The 26454-nt window shown below is 41.0% G+C and overlaps 1 protein-coding gene across 3 annotated transcripts in view; it reads right to left on the bottom strand.

The window, feature by feature from the left end:
- Positions 1-26454, bottom strand: part of GABBR1 (gamma-aminobutyric acid type B receptor subunit 1) — a 212922-nt gene that overhangs the window by 74735 nt on the left and 111733 nt on the right. For 2 of the 3 annotated variants that reach the window (XM_087923438.1, XM_087923437.1), the window contains exon 3: positions 22056-22134. The exons of the other annotated variant lie outside the window; for it this stretch is intronic. In XM_087923438.1, coding sequence (XP_087779564.1) covers positions 22056-22134 — 79 coding nt within the window. The remainder of the gene's footprint in view (positions 1-22055; positions 22135-26454) is intronic. 3 annotated transcript variants of the gene reach the window in all.

A 26454-nucleotide genomic window follows, 5' to 3' on the forward strand; every position in this document is an offset into this window, starting at 1 on the left:
CCCTCACAAAGGCATTAAAAAGGGAAGCAGAAATTTCTGCCGCTGTTGCTATCACTGAGTTTTGAAAAGGGTTGATTCCATTTGACTTTTTCAACCAAACAACTTGGCAAGATGTGGATCCAGAGGCAAACACACGCTTATTGTTATTGTTATTATTATGTTGTTGTTCTTCCATTTTAATACTTAATACAATGCGTTATATATAATCGCGAACATACTTCATACTCCTACCTCTTATTTTCCTCAGAACAGCAACCCTGTGAGGTAGAGTTGAGCTGAGGGAGAGGGACTGGCCCAAAATCTCCAAATCCAATATTACAATGAAAGGATAAACATCCAGATATTTTGCACCAAGACAGAATAATTGTCCGGCGAGCAGAGGCAGTGGATTGATATCAATTAAGCTCCTGCCTATTTTCAGCCTATGCTTCAACATGTAGTACAGGTAGTCCTTGACTTACAGCCATAATGGAGCCTGTAAGTCATGATGGTTGTAAAGTGGGCAATCGCGTGACTGATCTGATTTTACAATATATTTTTTTTGCGGTGCTCATTAAGCGAACATGATGGTCATTAAGCGAACCCACTATGGGAGTTTTCGCCAAAAACAAAAGTAAATTCTGGTTTGGGCAAAAAACGCTGTAATGCTAGGTGAGTGGGATGCTGCAACCATCAATAAATGCAAGCTGATTACCAAGCACCCAAAATGCAGTTATGCTATTGAAGGGGAAGAGGTGGCCATCAGAACTTCAGAACCATACCTTTTGGGAGGCCTGGTCACTGAAAAAGTCACAGGGACAAGGGAGTCAACTACTGTGTTTCTCACAAAATAAGGCCGGGCCTTATTTTTTTTTGACCCCTGAAGAAACGGCTAGGCTGTCTTTTCGAGGGTGACTTAATTTCTTCCCCCACCTAGAGTGGCCCATACGCACATACCTCGCCACGAGGCCGCTTCTATCAACCAATGAAAGCTCCCTGAAGGCAGAGTCCCCAGCCGCTTCAGGGCATGGCGTGGCTGCCCATGTCCCCTCTCCTTTAGGCAGTCTCTTTCAGGCAATGGAAGCTCCCCAAATGCAGTCACCAGCCACTTTGATCGGTCAGTAGAAGTGGCCTCGGGGCAAGCGCACACACACACACTCCCGTCGCCCTGAGGCCGCTTCTACCGGCCGATCGAAGTGGCTGGTGACTGCACTTGGGGAGCTTCCATCGCCTGAAAGAGACTGCCTAAAGGCGAGGGGACATGGGCAGCCACCCCCTGAAGCGGCTGGAGACTCTGCCTTCGGGGAGCTTCTATCGGTTATCGGGGTATTCCAGCCTAGGCTACCTGCAGGGCACTCCAAAAGGCAAGTTTTCTCCCCCCGCCTTTCCCCCCCATTTCTCTTCACCTCGTGTAGTTCTAACGAACGATGTGAGAAATAGCGGGGAAACGCATGGTTTAAATGGGCCTAAATGTTGGGGGCAGGGCTTAATTTCACCTCATGCCTAGAAATCATGCTGGGCCTTCCTATTGGTGGAGGCCATATTGTTGGAGAAACATGGTTATTATCCAAAGCACCTGAAGGCAGGACAAGAAGCAATAGAGAGAAGTAACCTAGAACTAAGGAGAAATTTCTGGACAGTGAGAACAATTAATCGGTGGAGCTGCTTGCCTCCAGAAGTTGTGAATGCTCTAACACAGCGAGTTTTTAAAAGAGATTGGATAACCACTTGTCTCTAATGGAATAGGGTCTCCTGTTTGAGCAGGGGATTAGATTAGAAGACTTCCAAGATCTCTTCCAACTTTGTGGGAAGTGACCTGCCCTAAATTGAGAACAATCTGTAAGGGTCTTCTTATAGTTATTACTATTTAATTATTGTTTTGTCCTAATGGACTCCAAAGACAAAAGAGCATCAAGGCTGAAACTGTTTTTATCCTGACTGCAGTAGCAATCTGATGCGATTTAATCAGTGGGAGAAAGTTTTCTTCCATATCAAGAGAATTTTGCTCATAGAAGATATATGCCATCTCCTGAGTACAGGTAGTCCTCGGCTTACAACCACAACTGAGCCCAACATTTCTGTTGTTATGCGAGACAGGTGTTAACTGAGTTTTGCCCCATAATATTTCTTGCCACAGTTGTTAAGTGAATCACTGCAGTTGTTAAGTTAGTAACATGGTTGTTAAGTGAATCTGGATTCCCCGTTGACTTTGCTTGTCAGAAGTTCTCAAAATTGATCACATGACATTGCAACCGCCATAAATATCAGCCAACCATGCAACCATGGGGATGTTGCAATAATCATCAGTGTGGAAAATGGTCATAAGTTATCAGTCACACTTTTCTGTGCTGTTGATAATTTTGAATAGTCACTTTCTTGTCCCCGGTAATCTTATATTCCCAAAATTCCTAGGATATGCAGCTCAATACTACAAAGGCTTCCATACAAAGTTACTTTATTGGATTATATCAGGCATCCTCAAGGTATAACTCACAGTTATGCTGAGATTCATCTAATATCCAATCTTTGCATTGTTGTCTTCATAGTGTGAAAAAATAGTTATCTTCATCCCATAACGATACAACAAGGGAAGACTCCAGCACGTTACTGGGGTCCAAGTAAGAATGACCAAAACTCCCCAGCCCAACCAGTGGTCAATTCAATGACCAATCAGGATTACAGATGTGACCACATGACATGAACTAAATCTCCCTTGAGGCATTCCCTTAAGGGGACAGCTCTCATTCTCAAACTAACTATATACAACAGCACACTCTATATACTGTCTAACCAGCACAGTCACTAAACAAATAGCTATAAGTCAAGGACTACCTGTAACTCAGTGGGCTACCTTAGATCAAGGACTATCCTTAATCTGGGGCGGAGCTGGCGTCGTGACGATATGGCATGCGATCTTGGAGGTCTGAGATCGCTGCCGATATCTTTGCTCCTGGATGGTCCTATCGGATCTAAACCATCCCGAAGAGACGGTGAAAGTGAAGAGTGCATCCTGTCGATCCCAGGGATACCGCAAAGTCCCTGGTAGATCCAGGAGAAGCTCTTCTTGCTAGTGGCAAAGAGGCATCCATTAAAGCTGCTGAAGTTGGGACAGCTCCGAAACAGAAGAGAACAGAAAGAGAGAGTGTGCTGGTTTGGTGAGAACTTTTTTTTACTCTAAGATCTGAAAGGACACCCTAAGGAAAAGAAAGAATCTGTAAAAGTTTTGACAGAAGTGATTAAGTGGCGATTTTAAACAGGAAAGTCAAAGTAATGGGTTTTTTTTGTTTTTTTTTCTCATTGCTGGATTTTCTATATACGATCTTGTATTTTGAAACTGGACTGGTTTTTTCGTTCATATCTATTTTTTTCTTATCCTTTTTGATTTTGCAATATTTTAGGCTAGAGGCTCCCTTTAATTAATTCATTTTTTAAAAATATCTTTTTAAAAAATTAATTCTCATTATATCCTGCTCGGAAAAGGAGGGGGAAAGTGAGACAAAGAAACTTTGTAACACCGCCAACTAGAGGCTTGAAAATATTCTTTTCCCTGTGACCAGACAAAGCTGAGAAAGAAAGAACTGAGACTCTTTTTCAAGGACATTGCTATTTGATAAGATAGAGGGAAAAGCACGAGAGAGTATTATTGCAGGTGCTCTTCTGGGTTTCTATCAACAGCTGGAGTCTGGTGTTGAAATGTAGGAGGAAAAAAGGTGATAAGTTTTTGGAGAAGAGAGCTATAATAAGAGCCTTGGATAATTAAATAAAGTGCAGTGTGCCCTTTTTACTTTTCCTAAGTTGTGCTATCCCTCCTCACCAGCTTTATTGTATTTCTTTTTATTTAATTTTTTTTGTAATAACTATATGAGTTTTGGCCTTGTTGGAGCTTGTCTTTGTTTTTCTTTTTTTTTTTTTGGGGAGTCCAATCTCTACGTTTGCTTTTTATTTTAAAGGAAAAGCCTTAAAAGCCTTTGTTTTCCCTTTCCTGGTATTTTTTTTTCATCTACCTTTTTGGTTAATTCTTATGCACTTTTTTCTATTTGAGACCTTTCAATTGGATTAAGGTGTTGAAGAACCTGAAGAATTTTTCCCTTTTCTTTTTTTTCTTTTTAAGCTCTTTTTCTTTATCCTACTATTGATTGGATTAAGGTATACAAGAACCTGAAGAAATGTTGTCCTCTCTTTTTTTCCTCCCCCCCCCTTTTTAATTATTATTATTGGGCTTCTTTTTTTTACTATTTTTATTTTGAACTATAATTGGTTACTTCACAATTGGATTAAGGTTTAGAAGAACCTGAAGATTTTGAATTGCTTAAAATGAGTAGGAAATTTACAGCTCCTGGTTCTTCAACTTCTACTTCTTCCTCTCCCCCATCTGGAGGACAACGTTCAATACAGACAATGTTAAAGCAAGAAAAAGAACAAGAAAAAGTGACTCTGCAGATGATTATGCAAGGAATTCAAAATATTCAAGCAAGATCAGAGAATATTGAAAAGAGAATAGAAAACATCGAAGAAAGAACAGAGAACATTGAACAAAGAACTTAGAACATTGAACAAAGAATAGGGAAAACTGATGAAAAAGTGGAGAACATCCAACAAATGATGTTGAAGTATGATGAGAGATTCCAAAAAATTGAAGAAGATAAACAAAGAGACAAGAAGATTGGAGATATTGATAATAGATTAACGGTGGTTGAACAAGATAAAATTGGTATGTTGAGATGGGAGATGGATAGATCAGAATTCTATCTTAGATTCCAAAACGTAGAGGAAGAAAAAGGACAAAACCTAGCTGAGATAATGATAGAAATACTGGCTGAAGCTTTGGAAATAACTCAAGAGAAGATGATGGATGGAATAGATGAGGTTTATCGAGTTTTCACAAGATATGCGATGAGAAATAGCTTACCAAGAGAAGTTCACATTAGATTTACAAAGAAAGCCATTAAAACGCAAATATTGCAAGTGGCAAAAGAGAAAACATTGAAATACAAAGACAAGGAGATTGTGGTCTTGAAACAAATACCCAGAAGAGTGAGAGAGATGAGAAGAGAATACCGATTCCTGATTAAAATGCTACTTTAAAAAGAGGTGAATTATAGATTGCTGATTCCAGAAGGTTTAATGTTCACATGGCAAGAACAGAGACACAGAATTGACTCAATTGAGAAAGCCGAATTATTTTATACAGAATTTTTTGGAAGGAAAGAGGAAGAGGCAGAAAAAGAGATCTCATTAATTGAATTCCAAGAGGACTGCCAAATGGCGACTGAAAAAGAAGGCGCAGTAGGTGGAAAGGTGGAAGCCAAAGAACAACATGACTTAAGATCTACGAGAGCTGCTAAACCTAACTATAAAATATAACCATGGAAGAGAAAAAATGATTACAATTAATATAAATGGACTTAACTCAGCCGTTAAAAGAAGGAAAACCTTTCATAAATTGGAGAAATTAAAATTTGATATAATCTGTCTACAAGAAGTACATATTAAAAAACTATATGAACAATCGTTGGTACAGCCAAAATTAGGGAAAATATTTACTTCCTTGACACAATGTAAGAAAAGAGGAGTGGTTTTATATATTAAAGAGACCATCCCAGCAAAATTGATCTATACTGATGATGATGGAAGAATACTAATGGTGGAAATAATGGACAATAATATGAAAACACTCCTGATTGCAATATATGCGCCGAATGACAAACAAGAAGAATTCTATAAAAAACTACATATGAAAATAATTGAACTGGACTATGCTAATATAGTTATGATGGGAGATTTTAATGGAATTGTACACAACAAATTGGACTATACAGCACAGAAAACAACAAAGCAAAACAGAAAGACTCTCCCTAAATCTTTTTAAAAAATGATAGATGAAATAAACTTAAAAGATACATGGAGAGAAAGAAATGCTAAAACTAAACAATATACCTTCTATTCAGATAGATACTTATCATGGTCCAGAATAGATATGATATGGATGTCAACAGAATTAATACCTAACATTCAAGAAATAAATATTGAAACAAGTACTTGGGCAGATCACAATCCAATGACAATTAAATGGAAAGGACAAAAAAGAAGATTTAGATGGACGTTAAACAATACTATTTTAAAGGAAAAAGACTTCACACAGTGGATGGAGAAAGAACTGGCCTTTTTCTTTAGAGAAAACAAAAAAGAAGATACATCAATTCAGGATGTATGGGATACAATGAAGGCATATGTTAGAGGCTTGATAATAGACTATACAAGGAAAAGGAATACTATGAAAAGGCTAGTCTCTAAGGCCCTAAAGGATGAGCATAAAAGACTTGAAAAAGAGCTACAGAAAATGCCACAGAAAAAGGACATCAAGCTAAAAATGGATATAATTAAACACAAAAAGGGTCAAATAGAAAAAGAAGAATTAGCACAGAAAATTAGAGGTACTAAACAGAACTACTTTGAAGATGCAAATAAACCAGGTAGATGGTTAGCATACAAATTGAGAAAGGAGAAAGAATCAAGGAAAATATTGCAATTAATAGATGACCAAGGCCAAGTTTGCCATGGTAGCAAAGAGAAGAAGGAAATCATTTGAGACTTCTATGGGAAATTATATATGCAAGAGAATATTGATGAAGAAAGAGTCAAGCAGTACTTACAGAATGCTAATTTACCTCAGATACTTAAAGAGACTGAAAAAAATGTTAGAAAGCAACATAACGATGATGGAGTTAACTGAAGCACTCAAGAAGCAAAATAATGGAAAGGCACCAGGCCCAGATGGACTTCCGGTAGAATTTTATAAAACATTACAAGAATCGTTGAATCTTCCATTGCTAGAAGTTATGAATGAAGTTATGTTAAAGAAGAAGATACCTAAATCATGGTCAGAATCATGTATAAGATGTTTTACAGGTGGCATTTTCCCCGACAAGAATAGCAAGAATGTTCAAGAATAAATCCAAAAATATGTTGGAAATGTCATCAGACACCTGGCTCATATTACCATATGTGGTGGACTTGTGCAGATGCTAAAACATACTGGACTAAAATCCACATATGGTTGGAAAAAATGATGAAAAAACATAGACTTGAAACCTGAGATATTTTTATTGGGAATTTTACCTGAAATATATAGTAAAGACTTGAAATACCTGATTGTAAATGTATTAACAGCGGCTAGGATTGTATTTGCTAAAAACTGCAAAAATGAGAAAATACCATCACAAAAGGAAATCATTAAGAAAATATTGGAATGTGCTGAAATGAGTAGATTGACATTTAAAATTAGAGAACAAGAGGATAAACAATTTTATAAAATTTGGGATCTTTTCTATCAATGGTTAGACAACAAAGTGCAGTAATGAAATATGTAGATTTTTAGAAAATAATAAATATATAAAGATGTACTTCTTTCTTATTATAGCTACACAATTATTTTAGGATAGATTTGGAGTGATAATATGAACTGTTATAAAATAAATCAAGTAAATTATGGTTATCTTGTAAAACATGAATGAATAAAAGTATAGTCAAATGATTGATTAATAATGATACTAAGGTATTTAATTTTTGATTGAGAATATGAGATTATATGTAATGTAATTGTAATTGAAGACTACGAAATGGAAGCACAAAACAATTTGTAAACCAACCGGCACACTGTATGTATACCTATGGAAGATAGCTTGATGTTTTTATGTTTTGTTTGTTTATTTATGTTTGTTTTTAAAAACCAATAAAAATTTTTTTTTTAAAAAAAAGGACTATCCTTAATCTGTTATCTTTCATGACTTGTATCTTATTATGTGTCCTGTACTAATATTTCTTTATATATTTCTTTTTTTCCTACCATTAAGGTTTCTTGGCAGCCTACTACCACTACTGTTACTTCCAAAACAAAGGCTTTAAAAAGGACTATGCAGGGTTTTAGATCTTACTGAACACTTTTCTTATTGGCTAAATGTCTGTGGAGATTCTCAATCATCCAGGTCATGGTTGCACCGAAGGTGCTTTTTCAAAGAGGCAACAGACTTTCTGGTTTTTCTTTGAAGGCATTTCGCTTCTCATCCAAGAAACTTCTTAATCTTCTTCAGAGCTAAAGAAGCTTCTTGGATCATCATTGTCTTTTAATGACCCCAAAATCCCATGTGGGGTGGAGTCTGGGCAACTGAATGAAACTAGCAGTGTTTTAATGGCCGGATGCCCTTCCTGTCACCAATGCAGAGTTTTGTTCAGCAGATATATTCTCAGTATATCCAGAAAGAAACTATCTGCTTCTACCTAGGATCGAACTCACAGCCTCCTGATTGTGAAGTGAGAGTTCCACCTCTAGGCCACTGCACTACTCCAAAGAAGCTTCTTAGATGAGAAGTGAAACGTCTTCAAAGAAAACCCAGAAAGTCCAGTTGCCTTTTGAAAAAGCACCTCTGGGACTATCTTTATTGGCTGCTATGCGGGATGCTGCAGGGTTCCGTCTGCTTCTGTTTAACAACTCCATGGAGCTGCTGTGGTAGATCATCCACTGCCGTGTACAGGAGGTATCATCTGTATGTTGACGACACTCAGTTATATCTCTTTGCCCCCAACAAAGTAAGTGAGGCTGTGGCTGTAGGGGTCCCGATGGAAAACAACAGGAACCCTGTCAAGATTGAATGGTTTGAGTTTTAGGGCCTAACAAATCTGGGGCTTTGCCATCTTTGGTTCTGGGTGGGATGATGGTACTGCCTGAAATGGGCCTAGTGCACACTCTGGGGTTTCTTTTGGACTCACAACCTCTGCCTGAGGAGCAAATAGCAATCGTGGCCATGGGAATCTTCGCACCATTTTGTGAAGTGCACCAGTTGTGCCCATTCTTGGATCATGTGACTTGAAATCAAGTGAGGTACTAATACCACTCTATAAAGCCTTGGAAAAGACCACACCTAGAGTACTGCATCCAGTTTTGGTCACCACATTATAAAAAAGATGCTGAGACTCTAGAAAAAGTACAGAGAAGAGCAACCAGGAAGATTAAGGGACTGGAGACTAAAACATATGAAGAACAGTCGCAGGAACTGGGCTTGGCTAGTCTAGTGAAGAGAAGGACCAGGGGAGACATGATAACAGTCTTCCAATACTTGAGGGGCTGTCAAAGAGAGGAAGGGGTCAAGCTATTTTCCAAAGCACCCAAAGGCCAGACAAGGAATAATGGATGGAAACTGAACAAGGAGAGATTTAACCTGGAAATAAGGAGAAACTTTCTGACAGTGAGAACAATCAACCAATGAACAGCTTGCCCTCAGAAGTTGTGGGAGCGCCATCACTTGAGACTTTCAAGAAGAAATTGGACTCCCATCTGTCAGAAATGGTGCAGGGTCTTCCGCTTGGGCAGGGGGTTGGATAGATGACCTACAAGGTCTCTTCCAACTCTCATTATCTGTTATCTGCTCACAGTCACCCATGCCCTGGTCACCTCCTGAATGGACTACTGTAGCTTGCTCTACATGGGGCTGTCCTTGAAGAGTGTCCGGAAAAGCTTCAGCTGGTACAAAATGCAGCAAACATGGGCAGTTATGGCTATCCTTAGATAGGCACATATTATACCTGCATTGGTTGCCAGTTTGCTTCCGGCACAAGTCAAGGTGATGTTTTTTTTTTTTATCTTTAAAGTCCTATATGGCACAGCACCAGGTTATCTGAGGGACTGCTTCACCCGGTGGTGGGATTCAACTTAATTTCACTACTGGTTCTGTGGGCGTGGCTTGGTGGGCGTGACAGGGGAAGGGGACTGTAAAATCTCCAGTCAGAGGTGGTATTGCTGGTTCTCCGAACTACTCAAAATTTCCACTACCGGTTCTCCAGAACTGGTCAGAACCTGCTGAATACCACCTCTGGCTTCATCTCTACTTCAGCTACCTGTCCCATCAGGTCTGGCAGGGGAGGCATGCTGTGGGTCCCATCTGCAAAGAGTTCCATGTGATGTCACCTTTTCTGCCACGGCGCCCACCCTCTGGATCATCATTCCACTCGAGATGAAACTAGAAACCTCACCCCTTTCCTAAGAGGCCTGTAGGGGGCGTGCATAAGCGTACCAACGCGCCTACCATCCCTGTCCTATTGTTTGTTTTATTTTTCTTATATGTATCCATGTATTCACAACTATGTTTTTACTTATACCTATTATCCTGTAAGCAATTGACAAACCAAATAAAATAAAAATAAAATTAATAAAAATAAAAGTTAGCCTCTTAGGGTCAAAATGTGCTTTTTCAGGAAGCCGGGGTATCCCCTGGTAATAGGGAGCCTGTGTGCTGTTTGTACAATATGTACAATATATCTTCCCTCTCACCATCTTGTTTTATTCATTTTTATTCTTTTCATAGGGATGTGGTGGCTCAGTGGCTAAGACGCTGAGCTTGTCGATCAGAAAAGTCGGCAGTTTGGCGGTTCGAATCCCTAGCGCCATGTAACAGAATGAGCTCCCGTTACTTGTGCCAACCTAGCAGTTCGAAAGCATGTAAAAAAATGCAAGTAGAAAAATAGGGACCACTTTGATGGGAAAGTAACAATGTTCCATGCACCTTCGGTGTTTAGTCATGCTGGCCACATGACCACAGAGACGTCTTCGGACAGCGCTGGCTCTTTGGCTTTGTAGCGGAGGTAAGCACTGCTCCTAGAGCCAGAAACGACTAGCGCATATGTGTGAGGGGAACCTTTACCTTTACTTTTATTCTTTTCATGGGTCCACAAAATGAGTGACATGGGGGCTTAGAGGTGGCGGTCTTACCTCACAATCAGAAGGCTGTGAGTTTGATCCTAGGTAGAGGCAGATATTTTTCCCTCTGGGCAGACTGAGAATATATCTGCTGAATAAAACTCCACGTTGGTGACAGGAAGGGCATTCGGCCAGTAAACACTCAGCACTATTCAGTTGCCCAGACTCCACCCCGTAAAGGATTAAAATGATGGGTTCGCAAAATGTTTTAATCACCGGCTTTATTGAACAGTGCCCAGTGTCACTTCAGGTGAAATGGGCAGCCCTGTAAATTTAGCCAATAAAAATAAAACAATGAAATAAAAATAAAAACCAGTCCCTGGACCTGAATCAAGACTTTGATTAAAGGCACAAAAAGTAGGCCAAGCTGGTTCCCCCCCCACCTTATCCCTTGTGAGCCTGTCTCACTTATAAGGACAGATGGGTAGATATTCAACAGGTAACAACCGAGGAAAGGAAATAGCTTCATATTCAGAATACCTCCTTATTATTCAATGGGTGAATGGCCCTGGAGCGCTGATGGAGAAGAAGAAATGACAGATTTGTGCAACCGAAGCAGCATATGTAGATAATTGTCTCTGCCGCTCTCATCTTTTCTATACTCTGAGAAAGCACATCAGACATACCCAGTTTTTATGTGGGTCACCTCATCTATCAGTATTCGGAAGATGACTCTGGCTGGGAAGGAAGGGCAGATGGAGTGGAGCGCTCGGCTGCAGAGAAGTGAACAGGATGGACTGGGATAACCCTTCCCAGAATCCGCGCTGGTTTCAAGGAAGACGCATTGATTCTCACGGTGACTTCACACAAGTGGTCCTCGGCTTACGACCACGCATTGTGTGTGGCTAAGCAAGGCAGTTGTTAAGTGAGCTTTTGCCCCATTTTAGAACCTTTTTTTGCTGCAAATGGTTAAGCAAGACGCTCCGGTTGTTCAGAGAATCATGCGGTCATTAAACAAATCTGGCCTCCTCTGTTGACTTTGCTGGTTGTAAGCTGGAGGGGAAGGTTACAAATGGTGATCACAAGACCCTGATTCTTTCATTGACTGCCTAATTATATATTGGTCTTGAGAAAATTATAGATGATAACAATACATAAGGTAATATAAAATAGGTGGTAAGCTGAAAATGGAAATAATAGGGGATAAAGGATTGAAAATATATGTGAGGATGAAATGATTTTGATATTGAATTAATGAATTGAAATATGAAACGGAAATTTATCTCAAGATTAGTCGAATGGATAATAATTTGAAGTGATATTAATTAAGAAAGTTGAAAGTGTAACTATGACTATGTATAAATATTGTAATCTGGAATCACATTGCTCACGCAAAGAGATGTGTAAAAAATAAAAATAAAAAAACTTGGGGGGAAAAAAACCTCTGGGAACTACATTTTTATAGACTGTGAATCATTCATTTAGAGTAGGGGTCGCCAACCTTTTGGACCTCAGGGACCACCAAACTCATAATTTTAAATCCCGCGGACCGGAGACCCTGGGAAAATCCTCCAAAAAGTCTGCAGGAAAATTCCTCTATCGATCAATCATTCTTTATTTGGGATCACAGGATACCGTCTCTCTCTCTCTCTCTCTCTCTCGAGAGAGAGAGAGAGAGAGAGAGAGAGAGAGAGAACTTTTGGCTTCATGCAAGGAAAGCAGCAGAAGCAGCAGAAGTCTTTCTTTCTCTCCCCCAAACTTGCCAGAAATGAGTCTTGGTGAGACTTATCGTGCCAGTGCAGCCTCTTGGAGCAGGATGCCCTGCAGGGTCCCAAAGACTCATTTCTGGTGGAGTTTGGGGGAGAGAAAGAAAGACTTTTGCTGCTTTCCTTGCGTGCAGCCAAAAGCAGAAGAAAGAAGTGGAAAGAAGCAGCCCGGTGGCCAGGCCAGGTGCTTGGAGCAAGTGTGGCAAGTGTCCCCTCTACCCTTTCCCCCCTCCGCTCACTCTCTCATGTTGTTCGCAATGCAAGCAATGCAAGCCTGGTGTTCCCAGAGGCCATGTGGGCAGCACAGCCTTGTGTTCCCATGCAGCCTGGATTAATTGCTTTGGGGTGATATTTCTCTGCAGACCACCAAAATTTTCTCACAGAACACCAGTGGTCCCCAGCCCACTGGTTGGCGACCACTATTTGAGCAGTGTTTCTCAATCTTAGCAACTTGAAGGTATGCAGACTTCAATTCCAGCATGCTGGCTGGGGCATTCTGGGAATCCACATATCTTCAAGTTGCTGAGTTTGAAAAACTCTTGATATAGAGTAAATATTATTATAGTCACTTAAATATCTTTAACATATTATCAGAGACAAATAGAAAACTAATGTGGTCTAGTGATTAAGGCACCATCCTAGAAACTTACGATGAGCAGTTGCAGGAACTGGGCATGGCTAGTCTAGTGAAGAGAAGGACCAGGGGAGACATGATAGCAGTCTTCCAATATTTGAGGGGCTGCCACAGAGAGGAAGGGGTCAAGCTATTTTCTAAGGCACCCGAAGGCCAGACAAGGAACAATGGCTGGAAACTGAACAAGGAGAGATTTAACCTGGAAATGAGAAATTTTCTGACAATGAGAACAATCAACCAATGGAACAGGTTGCCCTCGGAAGTTGTAGGAGCGCCATCACTTGAGACTTTCAAGAAGAAATTGGACTCCCATCTGTCAGAAATGGTGTAGGGTCTCCTGCTTGGGTGAAGGGTTGGACTGGATGACCGACAACAAGGGTCTTAAAACTTAGCAAGTTTAAGACTTGTGGACTTCAACTCCCAGAATTCCTGAGCTAACATGACTGGAAGAGGAATTCTGGGAGTTGAAGTCCACAAGTCTCAAAACTGTCAAGTTTGAAGACCTCTGACCTACAAGATCCCTTACAACTCTGTTAATCTGTTAAACCAGGAGACTATGGGTTCTACTTCCACTTTAGGCCTGAAAGCCAGCTAGGTGATTTTGGGCTAGTCACTCTCTCTCAGGCCCAACACCAGGCTCTGGTGACAAGCCAGCCGTTTAGGTTTAGATTTAGATTAACAGAGTTAGAAGGGACCTGGTAGGTCATCTAGTCCAACGCCCCACCCAAGCAGGTGACCCTACACCATTTCTGACAAATGGGAGTCCAATCTCTTCTTGAAAGTCTCAAGTGATGGCACTCCCACAACTTCTGAAGGCAAAGCTGTTCCCTTGGTTGATTGTTCTCACTGTCAGAAAATTTCTCCTTATTTCCAGGTTGAATCTCTCCTTGTTCAGTTTCCATCTATTATTCTGTGTCTGGCCTTTGGGTGCTTTAGAAAATAGCTTAACTCCCCCTCCTCTGTGTGGCAGACTGCTATGATGTCTCCCCTGGTCCTTCTCTTCACTAGACTAGCCAACCCCAGCTCCTGCAACTATTCATTGTATGTTTTCGCCTCCAGTTGCCTAATCATATTGGTTGTTCTTCTCTGCAGCCTTTCTAGAGTCTCAACATCTTTTTTACAGTGTGGTGACCAAAATTGGATGCAGTACTCTAGGTGTGGTCTTATTAAGGCTTTATAGAGTGGTATTAGTAACTCACTTGATCTTGATTGTATCCGTCTGTTAATGCAACTTAGGATTGCATTAGCTTTTTTGGCGGCGGCTGCACACTGGCAATCAATTCCTAGTGCAACCAATGAATCAAGATTTGCCAACCTTGCACTTGTGGGAAAACACCGAGGAGAAGAAGGGGTGGAGGGAGAGAGGCAATATAGTTTATACGTGACAATAGGACTTTCTTGCATGGTACTTCTTTAATGGTGGCGATTTCAGCATGTGGTCTATATTTTAACTTGACCCTGACCTTTTGTTTATAACCATTCCTAAACCATTTTAAGGAATTATGAAGGTTCTTTTTTAGTCTGTGCCTGCTTGGTGTGGTTGTTTCAAGGGTTGATTCAATATCACTTTAAATATTGATTTTTAAAAATATTGTTAATTGGGCTTGATTTCCTTGCACTTAAGTATAAACATGTTCTTTTAAAAAGAGATATCCCGATATACTCTGCCTTTGATTCTATGAAGATAAAAGGTAGTGCAAAATTAGCAGAAAAAGAAAAAGTACTACTATTTGGCTTATGTATTTTCTTTGAGGCTGAAACCTTCCCTAAGATTTAAAAAAAAAACACCTTGATTCTATACCTAAAAATATGCTTTAACAGAGCAATCCTATGCTCTGCTCAAAATGCTTCTACAGCAGAATGTTCTGACCTTGTCAAAGTTCCTGCAGGCAGGGAGGAAGCAGAAAAGAAGTCAAATTTATTTCTATGATTGTTGGTTGGTTTGTGTGTGTGTGTGTGTCTGTGTGTGTGGTGGTGGGGACTTCTTCCACAGTAAGCAATGATATTATTTATAGAATCTTCCGAACACAGAAATGTGGAGTTAGAAAGAACTGTAAGAATCATCTAGTCCAGGGGTCCCCAGTGCCTGGTCTGTGGCCCAGTGGCGGTCAGCAGCCTGTTTGGAACCAGGCCGTGGAAGTGGTGGCCAACATGCCTGTGTGTACATGAAGCTGCATTTGTGAAAGTGGTGTGCAAGTGTGAAACCATTCCCTCTTACCCTCCACTACCAACTCCTCCACTAGGTAGAAAGTTCAGAAGCTTTGTGAAAAGACAAATGGCACAATAGAATACTGTTGCCTAACCCAACAGTGGAAGGGGGAAACTCACCCTGGCTGTCTTGCCCCAGAGCCATAGCTGACCTGAACTAGCCATAGCTGACTTGCCACAGCCAACTAGCCATGGGACAACGTGGCCAACTAGCCACTGGGCAATTCACCACGGGACAATTCAATGCAGGATAACTTGAGAGAGTTGTTGCAACTCACCCCAGGTTCGAGGACTTCTAACTTGAGAATGTTGAAACCTAAAGCAAGACCAGGCCCACTGCAATTCTTTTGTCCCTCTCTTGAGTTCCCCTGCACTGAATTGTCCCATGGCAAGTTGGCCTCAGTGAGTTGGTCATGATGAGTTAGACACAATGGGAAGGTCAGGGTGAGTTGACTGAGGTGAGTGGTGCTAGACTTGATGACTGGGAGACTAGGAGAGGTTAATATCAAGAGGAGAACCTTCCAACGAAACTCACTATCACAACTATTGTTAGCAGGGCATTGATTCCTCTGTCAACACTACTGAAGAAGACTTGCTCATGGTTATCAAACATCAAAAACATTTGCCAGGCTATCCCGCTTCCTTTACATGGATGTTCTGAAGCTGTATGGAAAAACACCCTTACCATCATCATGGAAAAAAATAATGAACATTGAAGATGCTTTATGGAAATGACATCAAAAGTCTGGTTGAGGAAGAGCACGACAAATACCTGGGCATCCTTCAAGGTGTCAGCAACATCAAGCACACTGAAGTCAAGAAGAGGATTAGAGGTGAATACATCATGAGAGAGTTAAAGAAGATCTTACAGTCCAAGCTCAGTGGAGGAAATAATATCAAGGCAATTTACACCTGGACAATTCCAGTCATTAGATACACAAATGGAATAGTGGACTGGATTTAAAAAGAACTAAAAGCCCTGGGTAGGAAGACCAGAAAAATAATGACAATGAATCATGCCTGTCATTCAACTCAGCAATGTTGACAGACGCTACGTACCAAGGAAAATAGGTGGGCGTGGAATGTTGCAAGTACATCAGACAGTTGAAGAAGAAAAAAGGGGCAATGGAAGAATATCTGAAGGACAGTGAAGAAGATGCATCCAAAGTAGTAAAGGATGAAGGCTTACTGAATACCAGAGAGACCAAGCTGGTGTACAAGAAAGACCAAATGAAGAACAGAAAGAAGATGTGGCAAGGCAAAGTATTTTACATGGCCAGCGCACACATACAACTAGCAGGCAAAGCAGATAACAAGAAGATTTGGTAATGACTAAAATAGGAAAGTTAAAGAAAGAGGCAGAGGAGCTAATTGTGGCTGCACTAGACCAAGCCTTAAGAACCAAGCCTTACAAAAAAAATATTGAGACGTTGGAAAAAGTGCAGAGAAGAGCAAGTAGGATAATTAAAAACCTGGAGACTAAAACATATGAAGAATGGTTGCAGGAATTGGTATGGCAAGTCTAGAGAAAAGAAAGACTAGGAATGACATGATAGCATTATTCCAGTATTTGAAGGGCTGCAACAAAAAGATTTATTTTCCAAAGCACCTGAGGACAGGACAAGAAACAATGGATGGAAACTAATCAAGGAGAGAAGCAACTTAGAACTAAGGAGAAACTTCCCCACAGTGAAAACAATGAACCTGTGATGACCCAGGACATGGCATAAAAATAACAAAGTCATCGAAGTAGATAAATTCCTTTTAATGCCTCCAGCTTGGCCCCCAATGTCCAATTATCCTCAGTGGGAGATCAAACTCTTCCAAAAACAGTCTACAAAGGGAAGAAATGCAGTCTGAACCTAAAATACAGATAAAGTAGAAATAAAAAACCCAACATAAACTACACTGAAGTAATTAACACGATAGACAAGATAATAACTTGCAGACTTCCAAAAGATAACAAGACACACACAGTTGGGGGGACGCCAAAACCCAGATAAGCCTCAACAAAGATAATGCACACTTTGCTTCCAGCAACTTTGCCATGCGCAGTTTGCCCTTTTAAACAGTCTTACCAGCTGCAGCCCATGAAGGGGATCAGGGCCCTTTCCTCCCTCATAAACCATGTTGCTCCCTTATCCGTTCCTCCCTGCATGCCCTACGATGAAGAGGGAGTGGGCCTGGGTCTTCCTCTGAATGCCCAGCTGGACTGTGCCCTTCCCCAGTTTCTTCCACAGCCACCGGAGCCACACTCCCACTCCCTATCAGCTACTCGACCTCCCCCTCGGAATCAGACTCCAACTGGGGCATAACTAGTGGAACAGCTTCATCACAGAAGTTGTGGGTGAAAACAATGAACCTGTGATTACCCAGGGCATGGCACAAAAGTTCTCTTCCAGATGTATTCTGAATAATAAGAATAGAATAGAGAGCAACAGACAACAAAAACAGCCTCTCCTAGAAAAAACTGAAAAAACAGCGGATCGCTTAGTTAGCTGCTGCAGGAAGATCGCACAAACTGACTACCAACAATGGAATAACAAAATAGCAAGTAGCAACCCTTATGCATTGAAATAAATGCAAAAAGTACCATTTGCCTGAAAGCAAGAACTGGTAGGGTTACAAAACAGACAAGTAATGGAAAATGAAGAAACTAAAGTGCTCTTGGACTTTAGGATTCAAACTAGGCAATCAACTACCATATAACACCCCAGATTTAACAATCGTTGATTTTAAAAAAGACAAAAAGTCTGCATTGTAGACATTGCAGTATCTGGAGACAGCAGAAAAGAAGACAACATACCGGAGAAAATCACAAAATATGAAGACCAAATAGAAGTAGAATAACGATGGTAAAAAATAAAAAGACAGTACTAATTGCAATAGGCACCTTGGGTGCAGTTCAGAGGTGGTATTCAGCAGTTTCTGACCGGTTCTGCAGAACCGGTAGCGGAAATTTTGAGTTGTATGGAGAACCAGCAAATACCACCTCTGACTGGAGATGTTGCGGTAACCTTCCCCTGCCACGCCCACCAAGCCACACCCACAGAACAGGTAGTAAAAAAATTTTGAATCCCGCAGTTCCCAAAAACATCTGGAGCAGAACTTGAACATCATCAACATTGACAAAATTACTACTAGGTCAATTGCAAAATTGTGGCTTTACTGGAAACAGCTTACATCTTGCAACAATATATTTAATATTGTTAAACAATAATATCTACAACATCTGCCTGACCAAAGTCCTTGAGTATTCAATGAATAGATAAAAATTCCAAATTGAATCTAAGCATCTGGCTGACTGTGTGACCAATCATAGTATATTAAACTTGTTTGTTGCTTGACTCTCAAAGTCATTCTTGTTTTGGAAACCCTGACTACTAGACCTGTAGGGACACAGTGGTTAGAATGCAATATTGCAGGAAATTCTGCCCACTGCCAGAAGTTCAACCTTGACCAGCTCAAAGTTGACTCAGCCTTCCATCCTTTAGAGGTGGGTAAAATGAGATTGTTGGGAGCAATATACTGACATTGTAAACTGCTTAGGGAGGGCTGTAAAGAACTATGAAGTGGTATATAAGTCTAACTGCTACTGCTGTTCTTGCTATCTGACATTTTCAATTTTACAACTTTGCCAATTATTCATAACTACATCATTTTGCCCGTGTTTCTGCTCATGGAATCTTTTTCTATTATGACTGGATCTCATTTTATATAATATTAGATTTAACTTTCTGGTATTCTGAACTTGATTCTATTTATTTATACTTATACTACAGTGCTCCAGGTATTGCAAGAAATTTTAATCTTCGTTTTAATGCAGCAAAATAGAATAATATAAAAGCACCCAAATACAATAATTAAAAAGACATAAAATAATTTACATAAGCATGTAAGCCTGGCCACATTGGAATGAGCCAAGGCCCCCAAGGAGCTGCTGATACAGTTCTACAGAGGAATTATTGAGTCTATCATCTGCACCTCTATAACTGTCTGGTTTGGTTCTGCAACCCAACAAGACAGACACAAACTTCAGAGAGTAATTAGGACCGCAAAAAATACAATTACTACCAACCTGCTTCCATCAAGGACCTGTATATTGCACGAATCAAAAAGAGAGCTGTGAAAATATTTACAGACCCCTCACATCCTGGACATACACTGTTTCAACTCCTTCCCTCAAAACAACACTATAGAGCACTGCACACCAGAACAACTAGACACAAGAACAGTTTTTCCCCCCAAAAGCCATCACTCTGCTAAACAAATAATTTCCTCAACACTGTTCAACTATTACAAAGTCTGCACTATTTCTGTTAATCTTCTTATCACTCCTTATCACCCATCCCCTCCCACTTGTGACTATATGACTGTAACTTTGTCACTTGTATCCTTACGATTTATATTGACTGTTTCCTAGTATGATTTGATTGCTTATTGTACCCTATGACTATCATTAAGTGTTGTACCTGATGATTCTTGACTCTTGATGAATGTATCTTTTCTTTTATGTACATTGAGAGCATTTGCACCAAGACAAATTCCTTGTGTGTCCAACCACACTTGGCCAATAAAGAATTCTATTCTATTGTCATCCACAGTAGTCAGTCATATGCCTCTCCAAACTTGGCAACTTTAAGACTTGTAGACTTCAACTCCCAGAATTCTCCAGCCAGCAAAGTTGCCAAATTTGGGGAACCCCTCCTCTAGAGTGTTCATAAGGAAGAAGAGAAGACCCTTCCTGTTCTTGTTCCATGGCTACTGGTATTTGGAGCGGGCTGACCCAAACTTTGAACGGAGTCCTTGGCAGGCCAGTCCTTCATAGACTAAACAGAATAACAGAGTTGGAAGGGACCCTGGAGGTCTTCTAGTCCAGCCCCCTGCGCAATGCAGGAAACTCTACACATCCTGGTCAAATGACTGTCCAGTCTCTTCTTGAAAACTTCCAGTATTGGAGCTGGAAGCTGCTCCACTGGTTAATTGTTCTCACTGTCAGGAAATTTCTTCTTAGTTCTAGGTTGGTTCTCTCCTTGATTAGTTTCCACTCGTGGCTTCTTGTCCTGCTTTCAGGTGCTTTAGAGAATAGGTTGAATGAGCTGGAATGAGCCAAGGCCCCCAAGGAGCTGCTGATACAGTTCTACAGGGGAATTCTTTGTGGCAGCCCTTCAAATATTAGAAGATGCCACCATGCCATCCCAATCCCTCTCCTCCCCAGACTAGACACAATTTCTCCCAGGGGTGGGATTCAAATTTTTTAACAACTGGTTCTGTGGATGTGGCTTAGTTGGTGGGCATGGCTTGGTGGTCATGTGACTGGCTGGGCTTGGTCAACTCAACATCACTCACATTGAGGCACGCATCTCCTAGCCTGGCCTCTCATGACTGTGTGGATGCCGCAACAGTCGTAAGTGTGAAAAATGGTCATAAGTCACTTTTTTCAGTGCCATTGTAACTTTGAATGGTCACTCCACACAAGCAAATTACCAGCAAAGGAGGTAAAAAAACTCCAGAGAAGTTCCTGTGACAGGCAGTCTAGTCCTGTCAAGAATGTAATAAGAGTTAATGGAGAGGCAGTTTCTGTAAGCAACACCAGAATGTTTCCTTCCTGCCTTCCTTACAGGATTAGACCAGTAATTTCTTCTAACAACTGGTACTCCAAACTGCTTAGAATGTTAACAACCGGTTCTAGCGAATAGGTGCGAACCTGCAGAATCTCACCCGTGATTTCTCCATTCCTTTCTCCTCTTAAGTCCATCCAAGTCAGAAGCCATCGCCTTGTTTTGTAGCAATAAATTCCACAAGTTAATGATCTATTAAGTAGGTCAGTTGCAGTATCATGAGCTTTCAAGGTCTGAGGTGAATTCAACCCTTTTTTTAGCATTATGGCACAGTCTCTGCATGAGTTATCTCTACATGAAACACAGCACAGGCATTTACTTCACAACAACAATAAGAAGATGACTAGAACTTTCCTGGTCTATGAGTGACGACTTGCAAGAAACCCATGCCTGCTGGGGGAATGGTCAAAATATAAGACTGAGGCAATCTCTAACAATGTGTGCTGGTTTCTTGTTTAACCTTTCAAAAATACCAGGTGGGTTGAGGCTGATTGAGCCTCTGTTAGAGCCCCTGTTTTGCCTGCAGAAAATCCCAGCCTGAATTTCTTTGCCTGCATTATCTTGGAGGGCAGCGAGGTTGGTGAACAAGGAGAGGAAGGACCCCTTTCTCCATCTTCCCTCCATCACAGACCATCACACAAGATTCATTGGGTCTTTTTTAAAACCAAGGTTAGATATTTTAAATATAAAGATATTATTTCGAGCAGAGCTCAGACAAGTATTGCACGCTAGAGAAATAGTCCTGGGCAGCGGTGGGCTGCAACCGGTTTAGCAACAGGTTCTGTGCAACCTTCTCTGCAAATGAAAAGGCACATGCAGCGTTCAGAATATAGCAATTTGAAGCTCGACTGCTTACCTTCTAGAGTAGCCCCTAGAGTAGCCGTGAGGTGCGGAAATCAGCTATGCCGCACAAATCAGCTGAGCCAGAAAAGAAGGGAATATAGGACAGGGCGGGTGGCGGGTGGGTGGGACCAGCTGATGGTCAGAAGTACCAGTTCATCAGAACTGGTTCGAACTGGCAGCTGCCCACCACTGGTAGTGTGTTGTCTTAGACCAGAATGAACTATCTTTGGGGTATGCACAACACAAGGAACTGGAGCTCCCAGAAAAAAAGAGGCCCAAGGGCAGAAGTATAGAAGAGAAAGGAGGAATCTTACCTTCTGTGATGTTCAGATGGACTGCTCCATGGCCACGTTGTGATATCACCAGCAAACTCAGCACAAGGAGAAGCGGCATCTGAGGATAAGAGGAAAGGCAATGTCCATACAAAGATTACACTGCAGGACTAAAGAAGAAGAGAATAACAAAGTTGGGAAGGAATGAAAAGCTCAAGCAGGAGACTCCCTACCATTCCAGACAAATGGATGTCCACTCTCTTCTTAAAAACCTCCAGGGATGAAAGTTGATCTCTTCAAGATGGTCATGTAGTCTTGCATTCCATTACTATATCTACGTACTCAACACCAGTGGGTGTTGCTTATATGCAGTATCACTACATCTTGCAACTCATGATGGTGGAATGAGGCCTTTACTACTAGTCATGCACAATGAAAGTTGACAACACTTGCTTTTCTGATAGCCTTCCACTCAAATAGCAGTGTCCAACACACTACCAACTACCAACCTGCCTTCCATCGAGGACCTGTATACTGCACAAGTCAAAAAGAGGGTTGTGAAAATATTTACAGACCCCTCACATCCCGGACATAAACTGTTTCAACTCCTTCCCTCAAAACAATGCTATAGAGCACTGCACACCAGAACAACTGGACACAAGGACAGGTTTTTCACAAAAGCCATCACTCCGCTAAACAAATAATTCTCTCAACACTGTCCAATTGTTTACTAAGTCTGCATTACTATTACTATTAATCTTCTCATCGTTCCTATCACCCTTCCCCTCCCACTTGTGACTATATGACTGTAACTTTGTCGCTTGTATCTTTACGATCTATATTGACTGTTTCCTAGTATGATTTGATTGCTTATTGTACCCTATGACTATTTTTAAGTATTGTACCTTATGATTCTTGATGAATGTATCTTTTCTTCTATGTATACTGAGAGCATTTGCACCAAGACAAATTCCTTGTGTGTCCAATCACACTTGGCCAATAAATAACTCATTCATTCATTCATTCGTTCATTCATTCATTCATTCATTCGTTCATTCATTCATTCACACATATAGTTAAGTAGCCAAGTGGGGTTACTTTTTAATCAATTTTAAAGTGGCCTTTCAAAGCATATATATGTGCCAGAAAGGCAGTACAAGTAGTCCTTGACTTACAGCAATTTGCTTCGTGACCATCTGAAGTTACAATAGCATTGAAAAAAGTGGCCTATGACCATTTTTCATACTTATGACCATTGCAGCATCCCCATGGTCATGTGATTTACATTCGGATACTTGACAACTGACTCACATGTATAACATTTGCAGTGTCCCAGGGTCATGTGATCAATTTTGAGATCTTCTGGCAAGCAAAGCCGATGGGGTAACCAGATTCACTTAATGACCATATTACTAACTTAAGAACTGCAGCGAATCACTTAACAAATATGGCAAGAAAATGGAACAAAACTCACTCAACAAATTTCTTACTTCGCAATGTAAATTTTGGGCTCATTTGTGATCGCAGTTTGAGCTGTACGTGAAATTGGCTTCAAGACACAAAGAACCACCACGAACCACCACAAACCACCAGGAACCAAGAAATGCAACAGATGATTTTAATCAAAATGAAATGAGATGTTCTTGTACTCCAAGTATATTAAGCACATATGGGCAGGAATAAACACCTTTTCAGAAAGTTTTATAAAGCAACAGGTTGAAACTGCCAAATTCTGCAGCGTTCTAGGAGTATGTGGCCAGCAAAGAGATTATTTGATCCTGAATATGCACGATGTGAATAATTCTGAATGGTCGGTCACCATACAGGACCAAACAGGCTGTGTTTATTTCCCAGAAAGGAATATATAGAAATAAAATAATTCCTCAGATGAACAGAGTTCTTGTTCATTGTAAGGCTTTAAAGGCTAAAATTAGTATTATAAAATGGATTTGGAAATTAATAGGAAGCCATGCAACTGATAAAGAATTTGGTTTGAATGTCACACAGCAATCGCAAAAGTTCTGGCCACCAACGCCAGCTTTACTTGCAAATTTTAAATCATCTTCAAGGGAGCTCCACATAAAAGGACACCATAGTCATCAACCCTGCATCTTACCCAGTAAATGAGTTTTACTTTAACACGAAGTGGCCTAAATTGGTTATAAAACCATGCCTAGCCATTGGCACTAACTGCACCTCCCCGGAGCATGCTGAATTTAAAAGGTATGCATTGCATAAATGACTCTATAAATGAAGTGCTGTAAAAGGATTTTACAGATCAGCAGCATGGTTTTCTTCCTGAGTCCAAGTTTTAACCTGTTCATTGTTTCAGCCATTTCCCCAGGACAATGGTTGCCAACCAGTGGGAACCACTGGTGGTCTGTGAGAAATTTTTGGTGGTCCACAGAGAAATGTCACCCCCAAAGCACCCCCCAAAGCAATTAATCCAGGCTGCACAGGAACACAAGGCTGCACCACCCACATGGCCCGCGGGAACACAATGCTTGCAGCACTTGCATTGCGAACAACACGAGGTAGTGAGGGCAGAGGGGAAAGGGTGGAGTGGGGAACTTACCCCACTCGCTCCACGCACCTCACCTGGCCACCCGGCTGCTTCTTTCCATTTCTTTCTTCTTCTGCTTTTCGCTGCATGCAAGGAAAGCAATAAACCTCTTTCTCTCCCCCAAACTTCGCCAGAAATAAGTCTTTGGTGTCCTGAAAGGCATCCTGTTCCAAGAGGCTGCATCGGCATGACAAATCTCACAAAGACTCATTTCTGGCGAAGTTTGGGGGAGAGAAAGAAAGACTTCTGCTGCTTCTGCTGTTTCCTTGCATGAAGCCAAAAGTCTCTCTCTCTCTCTCTCTTTCTCCCCCTGAGAAAGGAGCTGGAGACGGTATCCTGCAATCCCAAATAAAGAATGATTGATCGGTAGGAAAACAGGGTGGGGAATTGTCCTGAAGACTTTTGGGGGATTTTATTAGAGTTTCTGGTCCGCGGGATTTAAAATTATGAGTTTGGTGGTTCCTAAGGTCCAAAAGGTTGGCAACCCCTGCCTTATAGGATAAAATGATCAAAAACAGAGAGTGTCACTTGCACATTCCTCTCATCTCGTGTCAGAAATGCAGGAATTAGAAAAATGGGAATTAATTAATTTAATGTTTTAAAAATATTATGATAAAAGCTTCATATAGTTCTATCCCAGTACTGGGCCACATTAACGGCAGAGATACATCTGATTAACAAGTCATTCTGTGTGCAAATCAGTCCCAGAGAGCACTATAAAAGATGGATAGTTGTTTGAACCAGTGCTTCATATGAATATCCTCATGCTAGTTCTAACTAGGCCAGTGTTTAAATATCTCCAGATTGTCCACTCCTCCTCCACACCTCCAGGAAGCTCCGCAAGCAGTTCTATCCAATTATGAAGATGTTTTACTTGAGATTTCCATCTTTTTTAATCATTCTTTTCTGGCTAAAATAACAATTTCCTCAGCCCACTGATGACATCTCAGTCCACAGCTCCGGACAATTTCTCTAAGTTGTTGTTGTTTGTTAGTTGCGAAGTTGTATCTGACCCTTTGTGACCCCATAGACAATGTTCCTCCAGGCCTTTTTGTCCTCTACCATCTTCTGGACTCCATTTAAGCTCATTTCTCTAGATAGTTTCATGTAAAAGTTTTAAAAAATGGGCGGCAAGAGAGAATCCACTTTCTGAGTGTGTGCCCAGCCATGAAGTAAATGAAGTCACCCTGAGACCAATACTCCAAGTCCCTTTCCAGAGGAAGTGTTCAAGAATCACCAAGAGAGGTCCAGAGAACCTACAGACTTGTATTATCTCACTCCCCAAGGTGATCAGGATCGGAGGTGGTATTCAGCAGATTGACCATTTCTGGAGAACCAGTAGTGGAAATTTTGAATAGTTTGAAGAACCAGCAAATACCACCTCTGACTGGAGATTTTACAGTATCCTTTCCCTGCCATGCCCACCAAGCCATTCTCACAGAACCAGTAGTAAAAAAAATGGAATCCTACCACGGATCAGAATAGTTTCCATCCCAAAATCCTGGCTAGAAAACAGACCAGAAGGGATTGAAATAATTTGTGTCCTCCAAAACCCTTGGAAATTGACAAGATGTTACCTGCTCTGACTGAAACCCAAGAATTTTGTGAGAGAGACTGGACAATCAGTCTTGAAAACAGAAGACCTATGTTGGCTTCTTCAGCAGTTGAATCGCCCTTTAACACATTTCTTCTCTGATCAACATATTGTGAGCCCAGTCCTGACAGATTTCATTAGTGAAGAAAGACAAGGATCTGGAGCCTGAGCAGTCAATCTTTTCATCTTCAAAGGCTTCCAGCTGGCGGGACAGAGCTCAATTTGGTTTCATCTGCAGAGACGTGCATTCATAATATCATGCTAGGGAAATGCTAATCAACTGC

This window comes from Pseudonaja textilis, chromosome 2 (assembly GCF_049901715.1).
Source record: "Pseudonaja textilis isolate UNSWEBS1 chromosome 2, rPseTex1.2, whole genome shotgun sequence".
NCBI lineage: Eukaryota > Metazoa > Chordata > Lepidosauria > Squamata > Elapidae > Pseudonaja > Pseudonaja textilis.